We start from the raw sequence: 19,876 nt of genomic DNA, 5'->3' as shown, positions 1-19,876 counted from the left end.
GAAACACCGGTATGGGTTGATCAATGGCTGCTCAATGCAGAAAAGCTGTCCAAGATTCAAGAGTTAGTACAAGAGCAGCTAGAGGCAGGACATATAGTTCCCTCTACTAGCCCATGGAATACCCCAATTTTTACCATCCCAAAGAAAAATGGGAAATGGCGTTTGTTGCACGATCTGCATGCGATCAATGCAGTAATGCATGATATGGGAGCCTTACAACCTGGATTGCCCTCCCCGGTAATGATTCCAGTAGATTGGAACATTTTGATTATTGATCTGAAAGATTGTTTTTTTACTATACCGTTACATCCTGAAGATCAAGAGAAGTTTGCTTTTACAGTACCATCAATAAATAAGGCAGAGCCTGCACGACGGTATCAATGGACAGTTTTACCACAGGGAATGAAAAACTCTCCCACCATGTGTCAACATTTTGTTGCTTGGGCTTTGAAACCAATCAGAGAAAGATTTGCTCAATTTCTGATCTATCACTATATGGATGATATATTGATTGCAGGGAAAAATATGAATTCTGATCAAGTCCTCAAGGAATTAATACCATGTTTGGAGAAAAAGGGACTTAAAGTAGCCCCCGAGAAAATACAAGAAAGTTCTCCCTGGAACTACCTTGGTTGGGTTATCACTGCCACTCAGGTTAGGCCACAGAAAATAACGTTAAAAACGGACATCGCTACATTAAATGATGCTCAGAAACTAGTAGGTGACATTCAATGGATAAGAAATTTGCGTGGGGTTTCAAATGAGGACTTAGCACCATTATTGCTGCTTTTATCTACTAGCACTAACACAAATGACAAGCGACAGTTGTCCACAGAGCAGACAGAAGCCTTACAATGTATCATGGATAAAATCGTGAATTCTAAGGCGGCACGATATGACCCTGACCTATTGATACAGCTGATAGTTATAAATGGCGAGAAGAGTAGCGATCATCCATTTGCATTATTAGCACAATGGGATCCAGCACTGAAAGATCCTTTGCGAATTTTAGAATGGATATTTCTAGCTTTTAGACCAAAGAAGTCGATATTAAGTCGACTTGAGTTGTTGTCTCAACTAATCATGAAAGGAAGATCTAGACTAACAGAAATAGCAGGACATGAACCTTGCCTTATCATAATCCCGTTCGTTAGTACAAGCCTATTTAGAATGGGTAATGAGACACTCCCAGGATATGCAGATTGCTTTAGCAGGATACCATGGCAAAATTGTGAATACCTACCCCGCACATAAATTGTTTTCCTTTCTGCATGGAAACAGTTTTGAGTCTTTTCCAATTAGATCTGAAACACCAGTACAAGGACTTACAGTATTCACAGATGCCAGCAAGAATAACAGAAAGGCTGCAGTTACATGGAAAAAGGATGGTGAATGGCAAGACCACATCATACAGGGTCAGGAAAAGGACTCCTTACAGACATTAGAACTCAAAGCTGTAGTTTGGGTCTTTTCACAATGGACAGAAGTACCATTAAACATAGTGTCTGATTCTCTTTATGCTGTGGGAGTAGTTCAAAGGTTGGAACATGCAGTTCTAAAAGAATTAAAAAATGTTGTCCTGTTGGGTCTTTTCCGTGAACTTTTGTCGTTGTTGAATCAACACAATGTAGCGTATTTTATTACACACATTCGCAGTCATTCTGGACTACAAGGAGGCCTAGCGCAAGGAAACGAACGAGCCAACATGCTAGCAGCCCCAATGTGGACAGGACCACCGGTGAATAGTTTTGAACAAGCCCGACTATCACATGCCTTTTTCCACCAAAGTGCAAAGGTGCTTTCTCGTCAATTTGCTATTTCATTAGCAGATGCACAAGGCATAGTACAATCTTGTCCTGATTGCCAACAGATTGGTTTTGGCATTGGCTTAGGAGTAAATCCTCGAGGCTTGCGGCCTCTTCAATTATGGCAAATGGATGTCACTCATATTCCTGAGTTTGGCAGGCTAAAGTATTTACACGTATCCATAGATACTTTTTCTTCGGTTATTTGGGCCACGCCATTGACAGGTGAATCAGCAAAACATGTGAGAAAACACCTAAGAGGATGTTTTGCGATTATGGGTGTTCCTCAAGCCAGAAAAACAGATAACGGACCCGCGTACACTTCTCATACCTTGGCAGAGTTTTGTCAGCAGTGGGGGGTTCGACACCACACAGGCATTTCACACTCTCCAACAGGTCAAGCTATTATCGAAAGGGCACATCAGGTAATTAAAGGACTGTTAGCTAAACAAAAAACGGGGGAAATAGGTCTCTCCCCACAAGAAAGAATTTGGAAAGTTTTATATGTACTCAATTTTTTGCGGTTGGCAGGCAATGCCGATAACCCTCCCATGGTAATTCATAGCAGTGCCTTGAGCAATGATTTATCCACAGTAAAAACAACACGAATTAAAGTAATGTATAAGGATTTGAACACAGGACAGTGGATGGGCCCAGCAGAAGTACAAGTAACCGGTAGAGGATATATGTGTGTCATTACAGATTCTGGACCAAAGTGGGTACCGGCTCGCTGGGTAAAACCGTGGAAAGCTTCTGCCACTGTGAATGGGAGGAACACCACAACAGACGACCCAGGGGATAAGGGAGACAACGAGAGCTATTGTGTATTTTATTAGGTATAATGTTGCTTTTACTGTGTTTAATTAATTGTGTTCATAGATCTTGTAGGTCACCTTGGCCAACATAACAGGTCAAGATTCTCTGTACATTGCAACCGCATCACAAAGCCCATGAACCCATAGACAAGATGGCTATGACTCGTGCAGCGCGCCTGGCCAGCGAGCGCATGCATCATAGGCTCCCCATGTTGCAACCGAGGTGGATTTTGGCACCCGCTGGCCACGTGTGCTGAAATCCGTTCCTCTGCAAATGTATAAATACCGGGATTTTCCGAAGAGCATCAGGCTGGTGTACGGCAAGGCCATCGTTGCCTCCGTGGGGATGCCCACGTAAAGCTGGCACCTACCGATTGCTGGGCTGAGTTCGCGGAGCAAGACAGCACAAGAATGTATGGATGGTCCATCTTCCTCACAGTCCTCAGATGGACGTAGTCATGGATACCTCCACAAGCCAAAGAAAACATCTGGATGACCCTGGCTGACATGACCGGACAAGATTGCTTATGCCTCCATACAGCAACACCAAGCAATCCCTTTTTCACAGGTTTAATAGGGGGTTCCACTGGCATCAACGAAGTTTAAGAACTTATTAATGGAGACCCCTGTGCAGCAGGTCATGGACTCAATGGATGGGAATGCCTGGTTTCCACGGATCGGGCATTCACCCTCATTGCCACCCCAGGAATCACAAATTCTGGGGTCCCTGAATACAGATTAGTGTAGTATTATCTGATTTACTGTTAGATGTAGATAGTATTAGACACACAACCTTACAAAATAGAGCTGCTCTTAAATCATTAGTTAAGATAGTTTTGATTTATCTCGTAGTGGTTTTTTTTGTATTTTAATTTGTGTGCCTTGTATGTTGCAATGTGTTTAAAAATTAATTGATAGATCAAGTAAGGCTGTGTTAATTGATGAAAAACAAAAAAAGGGGAATTGTGGACACATATTTAGCTAACGGTCACAAGAGCATTCCAGACGCCTTTAGAAGGCCTTGAACAGAATAAACAAGAAGACAAAAAAAGAAAGATGCCAATTAGAAGAACACAGGTGCGCATTCCACGATAAAGGGAACTTGGCACAAAGAACCTCAATTTGGCAGTTTACCTTGACCAATTAGACTGAGACAAGTTTCGCATGTTTTAGTATAACCAATTGTGTCCTATGTTTATGCGCGTGTACAGTGTTGATATAACCAATCATTAAGTGTAACTAGGCGCGTGGACAACGCATGAATAATGTGTGTAACCAATAGTAAAATAGCTAAACGCATGTACGGATGTAACCAATGTATAAAAATGATGTCTGATGCTCTAGTAAAGGGTCTTCAACTATGATCATATTGATCTGTCGTTGAGTCCATTATTATGCTCCCGCAACATATGACTTACCATATTTTGAAAATACTGGGTCCTTTCTAGAAAACTTACAAGGATTTTTTCTAAAAGGTGAAATCACTCCCCAAAGTAAGAAGCATTGCAAATAAAATGAAAGTAAATATAAAACACAGGATACTGTGTAATCAGTACTTTCTTCCCATTACATTAATTTCTTCTTCATGATCGAAATTCTCTCTTTCAAAGAAAAGTCTTTTATTTAGGAATAGGAGACAGGAAAGAAACAAAACGGCTGTAAACTATTCAGAAGGGACAGGCAAGAAAGGAAAGGTGGGGGAGTTGCCCTTTATATCAAAAATGGGACTGATTGATTGCACAAAGCTATCTTTGAAGAACAGCAATGTGCAGGTTGAGAGCTTATGGGTGAAAATTAGAGACCAAGCCAACAAAGGAAACTTTGTGGTCAGTGTCTACTACAGGCCACCTGATCAAAAAGAGAGGGTTGATGAAGAGTTCTTCAACTGCAGGAAGCATCATGCTCACAGGCCCTGATCCTGATAGGGGACTTCAACCACCCGGACATCTGCTGGAAAAGCGGCACAGCAAACTGTAAGCAGTCCAGGAAACTACTGGAGTTCATTGAGGACAACTTCCTAGTACAGGTGATGGAGAGCCCAACCAGAGGAGAGGCACTGCTGGATCTGTTGCTCACTAGTGCAGAAGAACTTATCAGAGAGGTCAAGATTGGAGGTAGCCTGGGCTGCAGTGATCATGCCCTGGTGGAATTCTCAATCTTGAGGGGTACAGGACAGGTAAAAAGTAGAGTCAGGACCCTAAACCTCAGAAAGGCAAACTTTTGGCTGTTTAAGGCACTAGTGCAGATGGGAAATTCCTCTCAGAGGCAAAGGAGCGAATGAGAGCTGGAAGATATTTAAAGACAACTTTCTTAGGGTGCAAGAGCTCTCAAGCCCGATGTGCAAGAAGTCAGGCAGGGGAGGCAGGAGGCCAGCTTGGCAAAGTCAAGACCTCTTAGCCACACTAAAACACAAAAACAAAACGCATAGGCAGTGGAGGCAGGGATATACATTCTGGGGAGATTGTAGGGATAAGGCCTGAGAGTGCGGGGAGAGGATCAGGAAAGCCAAGACACAGCTGGAGCTGAACTTGGCCAGGGACATAAAAATAACATGAAGGGTTTCTTCAGGTACATAGGACAACAAAAGAAGATGAAAGAAACTGTACCTCTCCTGAAGAGTGAAACAAGAGACCAGGCTACAACCGACATGGGGAAGGCTGAGGTACTCAACAACTTTTTTGCCTCAGTCTTCACCAGCAAGTGCTCTAGCCATGCCACCCAAGTTACAGAAGGCAAAGGCAGGGACTGGGAGAATGAAGTACTGCCCACTGTAGGAGAAGATCAGGTTCCAGACCATTTAAGGAACCTGAAGGTTCACATGTCCATGAGACCTGATGAGATGCATCCGCGGGTCCTGAGGGAACTGGCGGATGAAGTGGCTAAGCCGCTATCCATCATATTTGAGAAGTCGTGGCAGCCCACTGAAGTTCCCACTGACTGGAAAAGGGGAAACGTAACCCTCATGTTTAAAAAGGGAAAAAAGGAAGACCCGGGGAACCAGAGTACAGCCTCACCTCTGTGCCCGGCAAGATCATGTAGCAGATCCTCCTAGAAACTTTACTAAGGCACATGGAAAATAAGGAGGTGATTGGTGACAGCCAATATGGCTTCACTAAGGGCAAATCGTGCCTGACACATTTGGTGGCCTTCTATGACGGGGTTACAGCATTGGTGGATAAGGGAAGAGTGACTGACATCATCTACCTGGGCTTGTGCAAAGCATTTGACACTGTCCCACACAACATCCTTGTCTCTAAATTGGAGAGACGTGGATTTGACAGATGGACCACTAAGTGGATAAGGAATTGGCTGGATGGTCACACTCAAAGATGTGTCAGCAGCTCGATGTCCGAGTGGAGAGCAGTGACAAATGGTGTCCCTCAGGGGTCCGTAGTGGGACCAGTATTATTTAACATCTTTGTCAGCGACATGGAGGGCGGGATTGATTGCACCCTCAGCAAGTTTGCTGGTGACACCAAGCTGAGTGGTGCAGTCGACGTGTATTGGGTCTGGCTGAGATGGAGTTAATACTCCCCATAGCAGCCCTCATAATGCTGTGCTCTGCATCACTAGCTAGAAAGGTGTTGATAACACACCAGTGTTTTGGCTACTGCTGAGCAGTGCTCCCACACCATCAAGGCTGTCTCTCCAACATTTTCGCCCCCCCCCCTCAATGGCAGGCTGGGGCTGGGCAAGATCTTGGGAAGGGACGTAACCAGGACAGCTGACCTAAACTAACCAAACAGATATTCCATACCATATGACGTCAGCTCAGATATAAAAGCTAAGTAAAGGGACACGGAAGGGGGGTATTTTTGTCTTCCGGAGCAACCACTACGCGTACTGAAGCCCTGCTTCCCAGGAAGTGGCCAGACATCGCCTGCTGATGGGAAGTAGAGAATAACATCATTTGTTTCCCTTTGCTTTCACGCGCACGACCTTTGCTTTCACTTTATTAAACTGTCCTTATCTTGACCCACGAGCCTTTTGTTATATCTTCTCTCCCCTGTCCAGCTGAGGAGGGGAAGTGATAGAGCGGCTTTGGTGGGCACCTGGTGCCCAGCCAGGGTCAACCTACCACAATACGCTGGAGGGAAGGGATGCCATGCAGAGGGACCTTGACAGGCTAGAGAGGTGGGCTCGTGCGAACCTCATGAAGTTCAACAAGGCCAAGTGCAAGGTCCTGCACCTGGGTTGGGGCAATCCCAAACATGGATACAGGCTGGGCAATGAGTGGACTGAGAGCAGCCCTGTGGAGAAGGACTTGGGGCTATTGGTGGATGAAAAACTGAATATGACCCGGCAATGTGCATTTGCAGCCCAGAAAGCCAATTGCATCCTGGGCTGCATCAAATGAAGTGTGGCCAGCAGGTTGAGGGAGGTGATTGTCCCCCTCTACTCTGCAGTCGTGAGACCCCACCTGGAGCACTGTGTTCAGCTCTGGGGCCCCCAGCATAAGAAAGACATGGACCTGCTTGTGCGGGTCCAGAGGAGGGCCACGAAAGGTAGAGCCGGGGCTGGAGCACCTCCACTATGAGGATAGGCTGAGAGAATTGAGGTTGTTTAGCCTGGAGAAGAAAAGGCTCCGGGGAGACCTTATAGTGGCCTTCCAGTACTTAAAGGGGGCCTACAAGAAAGATGGGGAGGGACTCTTTATCAGGGAGTGTAGTGATAGGATGAGGGGTAATGGTTTTAAACTGAAAGAGGGTAGCTTTAGATTAGATGTAAGGAAGTTCTTTACTGTGAGGGTGGTGAGACACTGGAACAGGTTGCCCAGAGAAGTTGTGGATGCCCCCTCCCTGGAAGTGTTCAAGGCCAGGTTGAATGAGGCTTTGAGCAACCTGATCTAGTGGAAGGTATCCCTGCCCATGGCAGGGGTGTTGGAACTAGATGATCTTTAAAGGTCCCTTCCAACCCAAACCATTCTATGATTCTATGATAAAATAACCAAGTCTGCAGCAAACCAGCAATTTCATTAGCAATTTGGACTTGATAATTCCCTTGAGAGTTCTGGGTTAACATCAAGGGTTGTGTTTCAACCAGACTTATACAAGCTCAGCAAAAAGTATTTGGTTACATCATAGTCAGCTCTCGGTTAAATGCGTCTACCTGAAAGACTGAACTTTAATCTGAAATGAGTCTAAAGGCAAACTGTAAAGTCAAACAAGGATGAGATCAAAAATCTGTGAATTCTATTCTAGGGGACACTGAAGAGCTAGAAAAATCTAACAATCCACAACTACAGCTGACAAACTGTACCTACAATCAGAAGTTTGATTTCTGACACATACATTTTTACAAATTGATATTTTACTAATTGTTATTTGCACAGGAAATGAGGAAAAAAGGAAAAAAAAAAAGCATCCTCTCAATACACTCAGAAGGAAATCCATCCAGTCACTGTTCTTGCACAGATGGGTTGAACTTGAAACAAAAGAACAAAAAAAACCCACTTCAGCACACACGTCCTAAAATAGACTTTAAGTAATTTGAAAGAGATACAGGAAATAAATGGACAACAGAAGTTAGCTTTATTTATATTTTCACTCCATTGTCACAAATGAAGCTGGTTTTCCTAAGGATGATATGTGGATATCAAAGCAGTGTGAAAGTTTGGTTTTGGAGGAGTGGACAGCTTAGTACACTAAAAGGCTCAGGTCATTTTGTGTATGGGGAGTAAAGGCACAAAGCTAAGCAGAAGACAAAGTGGAAGAGGGCCAGACATGAAGAGGGACTTAAAGCAGTGCTTTGAAAAATAAAGCTATATATACAACTGTGATAAGGTAAGCAATAAGCCTAATTTTTTTCCTCCTTTGTCCCCAGCTGGAACCTGTAGTTCTCTGTTTTCTAAAGCTTGGCACCTTTTTCATGCCTAAGCTACATGGAATCCACAGTTTGACAAGAAGCTGCCCTTAAGTCCCCTGAAGGGCCTGCTCCAAGGACTGCAGTCATATCTATACTTCTTAGAATGTGGCTGCTAAAACAACAATGAAAGTTTTCTCACATTGTTATACAGTAGAGAATCACAGAGTCATTTATGTTGGAAGGCACCTCTTGAGTTCATCTAGTCCAATCCCCCTGCTCAAGCAAGATCAGCTACGGCAGGTTGCCCAGGACCATGTCCAGATGGCTTTTGAATATCTCCAAGGAGGGAGACTCCACAACATCCCTGGGCAACCTGTTCCAGTGTTTGACCACCCTCATACTAAAAAAATGTTTTCCCATGTTCAGATGGAATTTCATGTGTTTCAGTTTGTGCCCATTGCCTCTTCTGCTGTCAATGGGCACCACTCAAAAGAGCCTGGCTCCATCCCCTTTGTACCCTCCTTTCAGGCATTTATACACATGGATAAGATCCCCCCTGAGCCTTCTCTTCTCTGGACTGAACAGTCTTAGCGCTCTCAGCCTTTCCTCATAGGAAAGATGCTCCAGTCCCTTAATCATCTTTATGGCCCTGAACTGGGCCTGCTCTAGGAAGTCCATATCTTTCTTGTAATGGGGAGCCCAGATCTGGACACTACTCCAGGTGTGGCCTCACCAGTGCTGAGTAGAGGGGAAGGATCACCTCCCTCGACCTGCTGGCAACAGTCTTCCTAATGCAGCCCAAGATGCTGTTGGTCATCTTTGCTGTAAGGGTGCATTGCTGGCTCATGGTCAGCTTGTTGTGCACCAGGACTGCCAGGTCCTTCTCAGCAAAGCTTCTTTCCAGCTGGGTAGACCTCAGCACATTTTAGTGTCTGGGATTATCCCTCCCCAGGTGCAGAACTTTGCATTTCCTTTGTTGAACTTCATGGGATTCTTCTCTGACCAATTCTCCAGCCTGTCCAGGTGCCTCTGAATGGCAGCACAGATATCTGGTGTATCATCCATCCCCTCCAAGTTTTGTATCATCTGTGAACTTGCTGAGGGTGCACACTGTCCCATCATCCAGGTCATTAATGAAGAGGTTAAACAGTATTGGCCCCAGTATCAACCCCTGGGGTACACCACTAGTGACTGGCCTCCAACTGGACTTTGTGATGCTGATCACAACCCTCTGGGCCTGGCCATTCAGCCAGTTTTCAATTCACCTGTCAACTTCTCTAACCCTGTGGTGGGTTGAACCTGGCTGGACGCCAGGTGCCCACCAAAGCCGCTCTATCACTCCCCCTCCTCAGCTGGACAGGGGAGAGAAAATATAACAAAGGGCTCGTGGGTCAAGATAAGGACAGGGAGAGATCACTCGCCAATTACCATCACGGGCAAAACAGACTCGACTTGGGGAAAATTAACTTAATTTATTGCCAATCAACCAGAGTAGGGTAATGAGAAATAAAACCAAACCTTAAAAACACCTTCCCTCCACCCCTCCCTTCTTCCTGGGCACAGCTTCACTCCTGGATTCTCTACCTACCCCCTGAGTGGCGCAGGGGGACGGGGAATGGGGGTTACGATCAGTTCATCACACGTTGTCTCTGCCACTTCATCTTCTTCTGGGGCAGGACTCATCACACTCTTCCCCTGCTCCAGCGTGGGGTCCCTCCCACGGGAGACAGTCCTCCACAAACTTCTCCAACGTGGGTCCTTCCCATGGGCTGCAGTTCTTCACAAACTGCTCCAGCATGGGTCCCTTCCACGGGGTGCAGTCCTTCAGGAGCACATTGCTCCAGCGTGGGTCCCCCGCGGGGTCACAAGTCCTGCCAGAAAACCTGCTCCATGGGCTCCTCTCTCCACAGATCCACAGGTCCTGCCAGGAGCCTGCTCCAGCGCGGGCTTCCCACAGGGTCACAGCCTCCTTTGGGGGCATCCATCTGCTCTGGCGTGGGGTCCTCCATGGGCTGTGGGTGGATATCTGCTCCACTGTGGACCTCCATGGACTGCAGGGGGACAGACTGCCTCACCATGGTCTTCACCATGGGCTGCCGGGGAATCTCTGCTCCGGTGCCTGGAGCACCTCCTCCCCCTCCTTCTTCACTGACCTTGGGGTCTGCAGGGTTGTTTCTCTTACATGTTTTCACTCCGCTCTTCCAGCTGCAGTTTCTGTGCCCACCACAACTTTTTTTTCCCTTCTTAAATATGTTATCACAGAGGCACTACCACTATCACTGATTCGCTCAGCCTTGGCCAGCAGCAGGTCTGTCTTGGAGCCGGCTGGCATTGGCTCTGTCGGACATAGGGGAAGCTTCTAGCAGCTTCACACAGAAGCCACCCCTGTAACCCCCCCACTACCAAAACCTTGCCACACAAACGCAATACAAACCCATACTTTGTCAGTTTGTCTATGAGGGTGGTATGGGAGACAGAGTCAAAAGCCTTACTAAAGTTGAGGTAAACAGCATCCACTGCACTCCCCTCATCCACCAAGCTAGCCATCTCATTGTAGAAGGCTATCAGGTCGGTCAAGCCTTATTTCTACTTTGTAAATCCATGCTGACTAATCCTGATCACCTTCTTGTCCTTCATGTGCCTGGAAATGGTTTCCAGGATTAGCTGCTCCATCACCTTCCCAGGGATCGAGGTGAGGATGACTGGCCTGTAGTTCCCCAGATCTTCCTTGTTGCCCTTCTTGAAGATAAGAGTGACATATACTCTCTTCCTGTCTTCAGGAACCTCTTCCAAACACCATGACCTTTCAAGGGTAAAGGAAAATGGACTCGCAATGATATCAGCCAGATCCTTCAGCACTTGTGGGTGTAATGTCCAGTTTGTTTAAGTATTTCCTAACCTGGTCCTCCTCCACCAAGGGTAAGTCTTCCTTTCTCCAGAGTTTCCCTATGGTCTCTGGGGCCTGGGATTCCTGAAGGCTAGTTTTACTGTTAAAGACTGAGGCAAAAAAAGCATTGAGTAGCTCAGCCTTTTCTGTGTCATTTGTCACCAGGTCCCCTGCCCCATTCAGCAGCAGGCCCATGTTTTCCCTCATCTTCCTTTTGCTTTTTATATACTTGTAGAATCCTTTCTTGTTGCCCTTCACAGCCCTCAACAGATTCAACTCCAGGTCAGCCTTGGCTTTCCTAATCCTGTACCTGCATGATCGGACAGCAACTCTGTGATGGGTTTATCCTGGCCAGCAGCCAATCACGCACACAACCACCCTCTGCGCTTCCCCACCCGCACAGCAGGATGGGGGAGAAAATAGGCAGAACAGGAGCAAGAAAACTCATGGGTTGAAATAAAGACAAGGAAATCACTCACTCATTGCTGTCATGGGCAAAACATACTCAACTTGGGGAATTTAACCTAATTTACTGCCAATTAACATAAACATTTAATTACTGATTCAGGTATTGGGATATCATTGGTATTAGTGAGACTTGGTGGAATGAGTCCAACGACTGGAGTGCTGGGATGGAGGGCTACAGGCTGTTCTGGAGGGATAGGCAGGGCAGGTGAGGTGGAGGAGTTGCACTGAATGTAAGGGAGAGGTTTGACTGTACAGCCCTTACAGTTAGTGATGATGTGGTTGAGAGCCTCTGGGTGAGGATTAGGGGGATGGAAAACAAAGGAGACGTTGTAGTGGGTGTCTACTACCGATCACCCAGCCAGGATGTAAGCACTGATGCTTTACTCTATAGGCAATTAATTAGTAGAAATCTCTGGCTCGGTAGCCCTTGTCCTTATGGGAGATTTCAACTTCCCAGACATCAGCTGGGAACATCATACTGCTGAGACGAGCAGGTCTTGGAAAATCCCGCTTGTGTGCCTCTGCCCAGGTGCTGCTTCAGGGATCCCCCGGTTCACAAGGTAATGAAAATAAATTTAATCTTTGCATTTCATCTGTGGTTTTGTGGTTGTCCCTGCATCCTGCCTGTGTCGACTCACATGGTCTTGAACCTGATCTTTTCCTACGATGGGCAGTACTTCATTCTCCTAGTCCCTGCCTTTGGATTCTGTGAGTTGGGTGTGATGGCTAGAGCACTTGCTGGTGAAGACTGAGGCAAAGAAGTTGTTGAGTACTTCAGCCTTCTCCATGTCAGTTGTAGCCAGGTCTCCCATTTCGCTCATCAGAGGGGCTACAGTTTCTTTCACCTTCCTTTGTTGTCCTATGTACCTAAAGAAACCCTTCATGTTATTAGGTAAGAATCAGGGGAAAGGCCAACAATGCAGATATCATGGTGGGAGTCTGTTATAGACCACCCAACCAGGATGAAGAGGCAGATGAAATATTCTATAAGCAGCTAGGAGAAGTCTCACAGTCACTGGCTCTTGTTCTTGTGGTGGACTTCAACTTACCAGATGTCTGCTCGAAATACAATACAGCAGAGAGGAAACAGTCTAGGAGGTTCCTGGACTGTGTGGAAGATAACTTCCTGACACAGCTGGTGAATGAGTCAACTAGGGAAAGCACCTCCCTGGACCTGTTGTTTGCGAACAGAGAAGGACTTGTGGGTGATGTGGTGGTTGGAGACGGTCTTGGGCACAGCGGTCATGAAATGATAGCATTTTCGATTCTCGGTGAAGGAATGTGGTTAGCAGAACCACTGCCTTGGACTTCCAGAGGGCAGACTTTGGCCTGTTTAGTAGCCTGGTTGATAGAGTCCCTTAGGAGACAGTCCTGAAAGGCAAAGGAATACAGGAAGGCTGGACATTCGTCAAGAAGGAAATTTTAAAGGTGCAGGAGCAGGCTGTCCCCATGTGCTGAAAGATGAGACGGCAGGGAAGAAGACCAGCCTGGCTGAACAGAGAGCTTTGGAAGGTTATGGCACGGCTCATCTTGAGTGCCATCATGCGGCACATACAGGACAACCAGGTCATCAGGCCCAGTCAGCATGGGTTTATGAAAGGTAGGTCCAGCTTGACTAATCCGATCTCCTTCTATGGCAAGGTGACCTGCCTAGTGGATGAGGGAAAGGCTGTGGATGTTGTCTACCTGGAATTTAGTAAAGCCTTTGACACCATTTCCCACAGCATTCTCCTGGAAAAGCTGGCTGCCCGTGGCTTGGACAGGCGTACCCTTCGCTGGGTAAAAAACTGGCTGGATGGCCGAGCCCAAAGAGTTGCGGTGAATGGAGTTAAATCCAGTTGGCGGCAGGTCACAAGTGGTGTTCCCCAGGGCTCAGTATTGGGGCCAGTTCTGTTTAATATCTTTATCAATGATCTGGACGAGGGGATTGAGTGCACCCTCAGTAAGTTTGCAGACGACCAAGTTGGGTGGGAGTGTTGATCTGCTTGAGGGCAGAAAGGCTCTACAGAGGGATCTGGACAGGCTGGATCGATGGGCCGAGGCCAATTGTATGAGATTCAACAAGGCTAAGTGCCGGGTCCTGCACTTGGGTCACAACAACCCCATGCAATGCTACAGGCCTGGGGAAGAGTGGCTGGAAAGCTGCCTGGCAGAAAAGGACCTGGGGGTATTGGTCAACAGCTGGCTGAATGTGAGCCAGCATGTGCTCAGGTGGCCAAGAAGGCCAATAGCATCCTGGCTTGTATAAGAAATAGTGGGGCCAGCAGGACTAGGGAAGCGATCATCCCCCTGTGCTCGGCACTGGTGAGGCTGCACCTCGAATACTGTGTTCGGTTTTGGGCCCCTCACTGCAAGAAAGACATTGAGGTGCTGGAGCATGTCCAAAGAAGGGCAACGAAGCTGGTGAAGGTCTAGAGAACAAGTCTTATGAGGGGCAGCTGAGGGAACTGGGGTTGTTTAGTCTGGAGAAAAGAAGGCTGAGGGGGAGACCTTATCACTCTCTACAACTACCTGAAAGGAGGCTGCAGCGAGGTGGGTGTCGGTCTCTTTTCCCAAATAACAAGTGATAGGACGAGAGGAAACGGCCTCAAGTTGCGCCAGGGGAGGTTTAGATTGGATGTTAGGAAAAATGTCTTCACCAAAAGGGTTGTGAAGCATTAGAACAGGCTGCCCAGGGAAGTGGTTGAGTCACCATCCCTGGAGGTGTTCAAAAAACGCGTAGATGTGGCACTTAGGGACATGGTTTAGTGGTGGACATGGCAATGTTAGATTTACGGTTGGACTCAATGATCTTAATGGTCTTTTCCAACCTAAATGATTCTATGATTTTTACGTCCCTAGCCAAGTTCAGCTCCAGCTGTGCCTTAGCTTTCCCGATCCCCTCCCTGCACTCCCAGGCCATATCCCTATAATCTCCCCAGGATGTGTATCCCTGCCTCTACTGCCTATGCATTTTGGTTTTGTGTTTTAGCGTGGCTAAGAGGTCTTGAATTTGCCAAGCTGGCCTCCTGCCTCCCCTGTCCGACTTCTTGCACATCGGGATTGAGAGCTCTTGCGCCTTAAGAAAAATGTCAGCAGAACTTGGTAAGAAAAGTCAGCTAAAAAGAAAAAAGACTGAAAATATTTTATCGTTTCAGCCTGTCGTGGTTTAACCCAAGCTGGCAACTGAGTACCACACAGCCGCTCACTCACTCCCCCCACAATGGGATGGGGGAGAGAATCAGAAGAGTAAAAGTGAGAAAACTCATGGGTTGAGATAAAGACAGTTTAATAGGTAAAGCAAAAGCCACACATGCAAGCAAAGCAAAACAAGGAATTCATTCACTACTTCCCATCGGCAGGCAGGTGTTCAGCCACCTCCAGGAAAGCAGGGCTCCATCACACGTAACAGTTACTTGGGAAGACAAATGCCATCACTCTGAAATTCCCCCCTTCCTCCTTCTACCCCCAGCTTTATATTGCTGAGCATGATGTCATATGGTCTGGAATATCCCGTTGGTCAGTTGGGGTCAGCTGTCCCAGCTGTGTCCCCTCCCAACTTCTTGTGCAACCCCAGCCTACTCACTGGCAGGGCAGTGTGAGAAGCAGAAAAGGCCTTAACTCTGTGTAAGCACTGCTCAGCAATAATGAAAACATCCCTGTGTCATCAACACTGTTTTCAGCACAAATCCAAAACATAGCCCTATACTAGCTACTATGAAGAAAATTAACTCTATCCCAGCCAAAACCAGCACACAGCCCTAGAATCAAAAGAGTTTTGTGTATAGCTTGTATCAGGTAGACTTTGCGAAGTGGAATTAAAATAAACCTATAGGGCTACTGTTTATCCAGGCAGATGAATCTCATATTCTCTTATCTATTCCCTAAAATAGTGTAGCAAAACCCACCCCCCCCCCAAAAACCAACAACAAAAAACCCAAACCAAAACAAACAAAAAAACCCCCCACAAAAATCCAAACCCAAAACACTTCTAGTTGAAGGTTCAAGACAAACTGCCTGAACGAAAACTCATCAGTCATGTTTGGACTATTCATTGTCATGTTAAATGTAATTCTGAAGCAATACTATTTTTACAGAAGACACATGCAAACATATTTTCAGTTAGAGGTCACCAGACCCTCTCAACAGCCTCTCTCAACCTTCTACAGGCTGCAGCAGACTGACTCAGTAGCCTTAACCAGGCTAAAGCCACTTAAACACTTCCTCCTCCCCCTTTGCTGTATTCAGCTTTTCCTCCTTCACAACCATTACCTCCTGCCTGTGCTAAACCAGTCTCAGTAATGCAAAGCAAAGCTGCAACTACAGCAAACTTAGAGACGCTACTCAAAAGTCATTTTTCCTTCCAATTATTTTGCACCTACTATATTTGCAAGTAATGTATAATGTTATACTATCTGAAGGAAATAATCCTAAAACCCTGCTCAGCCAAACAACACTGTTCATTGTCCCACCACTGCCACTATATTTACTGTGGGCATTTGACTGCATGTGCTACGTTGTCAGTTTTCAGCATTTCTCATGTGCACTGCCAAGTTTCTCCCAGTCTGAAGTCTTCTATTATTTTTTTTCCTCCCGTGTATATTTAAATAAAGAAATCCTTACATGTCTTTAACAGATTTTATTTATATTTTTCATATCACAGTGCCAACACCTAAAAAGTAGTTCTTGCAGACTATTTCAGCATTAGCTAATTTTGACAAAGTTCTAGCGTTTGGTGTCCTTTTTACACACACACACACGCACGATGACCGTTTGCTTTCTTCTAACACCTTTGCTGTTTTGGTTTTTTTTAACGGATGAAAAATAAACGAAACGATGAACACACCACTGCTTTCCCACGTATCTTGAAACACAATATCCCTCGCAAATAATCCTTCCCCCCCGCCCCCACTTGCAGTAACCCCATTTTAACTTCCGGAGAACAATGCACTTCATTCCATGCCCCCTCCCCGGCCTGGCCGCTGCCCGCGCCCCGGGCCCGTACACGGCAGGCAAGTCCGTCCAGGCGGAGAACAGGAAGACAAACGGGGAGGGGGCAGGAAGATATGCGGTCCCGATGAAAAGTTGAGAGCCAGAGAGTTATAAAGCAGCGGTGGGAAGCTCCCGATGCCCCCGCCCCCACCCGGCGGCAGCACCGTCCCCAGCAGCCAGGCTGAGGCTCTTTGTTATCAAAGTTGTCCCAAAACCTTGCGCTGCCACAAACACCCCCTGGCCCCGCTGGGGCCAGGAGGAAGGGGCGTCCAAGTGCACTCCTCTGTCCTCACCCTAGCGCGTCGACAGCTCAACGGTCACCCTCTGACCCCACATCCCGCCACGCTGAGGAGCGGGGGAATGGGGAGCGGGCGATGGTCCCCGCCAGCACGACTTATGTTTCCCTCCTTCCCACTCACCCAGCCCCTGCCAGCCCCTCCTGTCCTGCCACCTCTCCTGCCACGGGGCACTGAGGGACACCTTCCCCGACCCTTCTCGCCCGCGGCGCAGAGGGCAGCCTCGATCACCTCCCTCCACATCGCCCGCGGCGCAGAGGGCAGCCTCGATCACCTCCCTCCACATCGCCCCCAGCCCCCGTGTCGGGCCTCCCTACCCACCGCGGTGCGAGAGCCAGGGCCCCCGCGGCCCAACTCCTCCCTGCCTCCCGCCGCCCCGGCCCGTTCCCGTTCGGTCCCTTCCGCTCCCCACGGGCTCCCCCTTCCTTTCCCAGAGCGCGCACCCGGCCATATTACCCGCGAGCAGGAAAGTTACGTTGTGCAAGGTATGTGCGCGTGTAGACGCCCGGTCAGGCAGGTTGTACTCACTTCTCCCTAGCCTGGGTGTCGGACGGGACGCTGCTGTTGCTCTTGCCTTTGCCGTACATGCCTGCAGAGAGCTCCGATTGTCACGCACCTGTCAACCCATCACACCCTCCCCGGGAACAGCCCCGTCACCATGGAGACACTGCCACACACACACACCATTGGCCTGCCGCGCAGGAGGGCACACCCCCCACACGATGATTGACAGGCAAAGAACAGGACAAACTGCTTCCTCCTCCACTCTCTCCCCCACCCTCTCGGCGGCTCCTCCTCCTCCTTCTCCTTCTTCTTCCTCCCTCCCCTCCCCCGCTTGCGCTCTCCCTTCCCCGGTGCAAGGGGGAATTAGAAACGGTTCTAGAAGGATTTTAAACAACTCGCTGTTCCGAGCGCGCGCTACCCGCCCTCCGTTGCTACCGGCGAGGGAGAGCACGAAGGAGAGAGGGAAAATGCGGACTGGACTCAGCAGCTAGCACCACCAGGCAGCTCCCAGTCTCCCCGTTGTTCAGCCAGCTGCACAGACCACTGCGCACTGCCGCCCTCCCCGACACCCCTTCCCCGCCCCTAGCCCATTCAACCAGCTGTGGAGTGCGCTGCGCCCCCCATCCCCCGCAGGATGGAGGCGCAGCCGGCACGGAGTCGCCTCTGCCACCCCCCTGGGATCTAGAGCGGCCCTGCGGCTGCCTTCGTCCCCTCCTTCCCTCCACCCCAACTGCCCTCGGCGTCCACGGTGACCCCACTCCCTGCAGAAGTCCCTTCAGCAGCTGCAGGGCCCTGACACCCAGCCCCAAACTACCTTAGGGTCTACCACCCCTTTTGTGCCTCCTCTGGCCCACTGGAGATGCTCCACACACCCTGCACTATGTGGGGGCCTGCACCAAGGTGTGGGGTAGGAAGACAGCTCTTGAGAAGTTCCTTCCTGGCCTGGAAGGGCATCATGTCTGATTATGACAACTTAATTCCAGACATTGGTAAATAAACAGAGATGTGGAAGGCCATGTATGTGAAACAGGAGGACTTTTTAATTTCACAAGCTGTCCACAGGGGTTTTGTTTCAGAAACAGACAGAAATTATATAGAATTTCCAGAGTACAGCTGGTGCACCCATAACTGCATTGACTATAATAGGATTCTTTACTGTGCTAGGAATGAAATATCAGGCTGTCATTGTTATCTTTCCTTGTGCAGCTTTAGAGAATTTATTTGTGAGTTTTATAATATCCAGAGGTGGTTCCTTTGTGCCCTTTTTCAATAAAGTTGAAATGCCAAAAGTTTCTTAGTTTCATATTATCCTCTTTGCCCAGTACAAAACCCTTGTAGCAATCCTGAGGCTGGCATGTCTGTCTTATCTGGAATCATTTCTGAAAGAGACCGTTTTAATTTCCCTGCATAGCTGTTTTTTCTAACACCATTTTTAGTTAGCCACAGTGAGTCTTTTCCAGCATGTTGAGTTCAAGAGGCCCATGCCAGACTAGTGAGACATTTATTGATGTTTCTAAAATCTTACATTATTTTATCTGTTCTTGACAAGACTCTGAGACATACCTCAGATTTTAGGCATTCTCTGTTCAACATATTGAAATTGTTCAGCATATTGAAATTTCTTGTAAGTCATATATGAATGTGGGAAGAAAAAACTTTCACTAGAAGAAGATATCTAATTGTCCAGAATGCAAAGGAATCAGGGACCCATTTAATTTACATGTGCTAGCTTTCCCTCTGAATTTTTTTTTTTTAAGATTAAAATTTTTTAAAGAGTTTGGACCTGATTTCTCATTGCCTTAAATGGAAGCAGGACTAAGCACTTGGTCTGACTTCCCAAATACTCCATTTTCCATCATCAGTTGGTGGCTGCTCATGAGAATTGTTCTGGATTTGGTACTTCTGTTTAAATATATTCATTCCTGACAAGCGTATTCCTTTTTTTAAAGCTGTCAGTATTAAAGGTAGCATTAATGTTAATGGAAATGAGAAATTAATCCCACAAAGAAATGCACAATGATAAAGTGTCCATTTTAGATTATTTTTGTCTTTCTCCCTGCACACAGATTCTTTAAAATTTATTTTAAGAAATAAATTTTTTTTGAGACTTTTTTTCCTTTTTCACTGTCTTTTATGAATCCCCTTTCTCTTCCATAGATGCTTGTAATGTCTAAGGAAACAATAAATTTTAAATTCAGGTTTAGCAGGTCTGATCATATAGTCCATTCATGAGCAAGTTTCCCATTGAAACCAAGAAGGATCAAGATGTAGGACTAAGCATTACTGCTAAGAAGTAAGGAAATAACAAATTTCAAATTTTGGAAG

The 19,876-nt window shown here is 47.1% G+C and overlaps 1 protein-coding gene across 6 annotated transcripts in view; it reads right to left on the bottom strand.

The window, feature by feature from the left end:
- LOC128136094 (single-stranded DNA-binding protein 2-like) overlaps window positions 1–17,807 on the bottom strand; it is a 229,357-nt gene extending 211,550 nt beyond the window's left edge. For 5 of the 6 annotated variants that reach the window (XM_052775199.1, XM_052775200.1, XM_052775201.1 and 2 more), the window contains exon 1: window positions 17,576–17,807. In XM_052775199.1, the coding sequence (XP_052631159.1) occupies window positions 17,576–17,634 (59 nt within the window). In that variant the 5' untranslated portion in view covers window positions 17,635–17,807. The remainder of the gene's footprint in view (window positions 1–17,575) is intronic. The other variant, XM_052775205.1, reaches the window with a different exon arrangement.
- Between the last annotated feature and the right edge of the window lie 2,069 nt (window positions 17,808–19,876).

The sequence above is a fragment of the Harpia harpyja genome, chromosome W, assembly GCF_026419915.1.
Source record: "Harpia harpyja isolate bHarHar1 chromosome W, bHarHar1 primary haplotype, whole genome shotgun sequence".
NCBI lineage: Eukaryota > Metazoa > Chordata > Aves > Accipitriformes > Accipitridae > Harpia > Harpia harpyja.
This window is presented reverse-complemented; position numbering and strand designations above follow the sequence as displayed.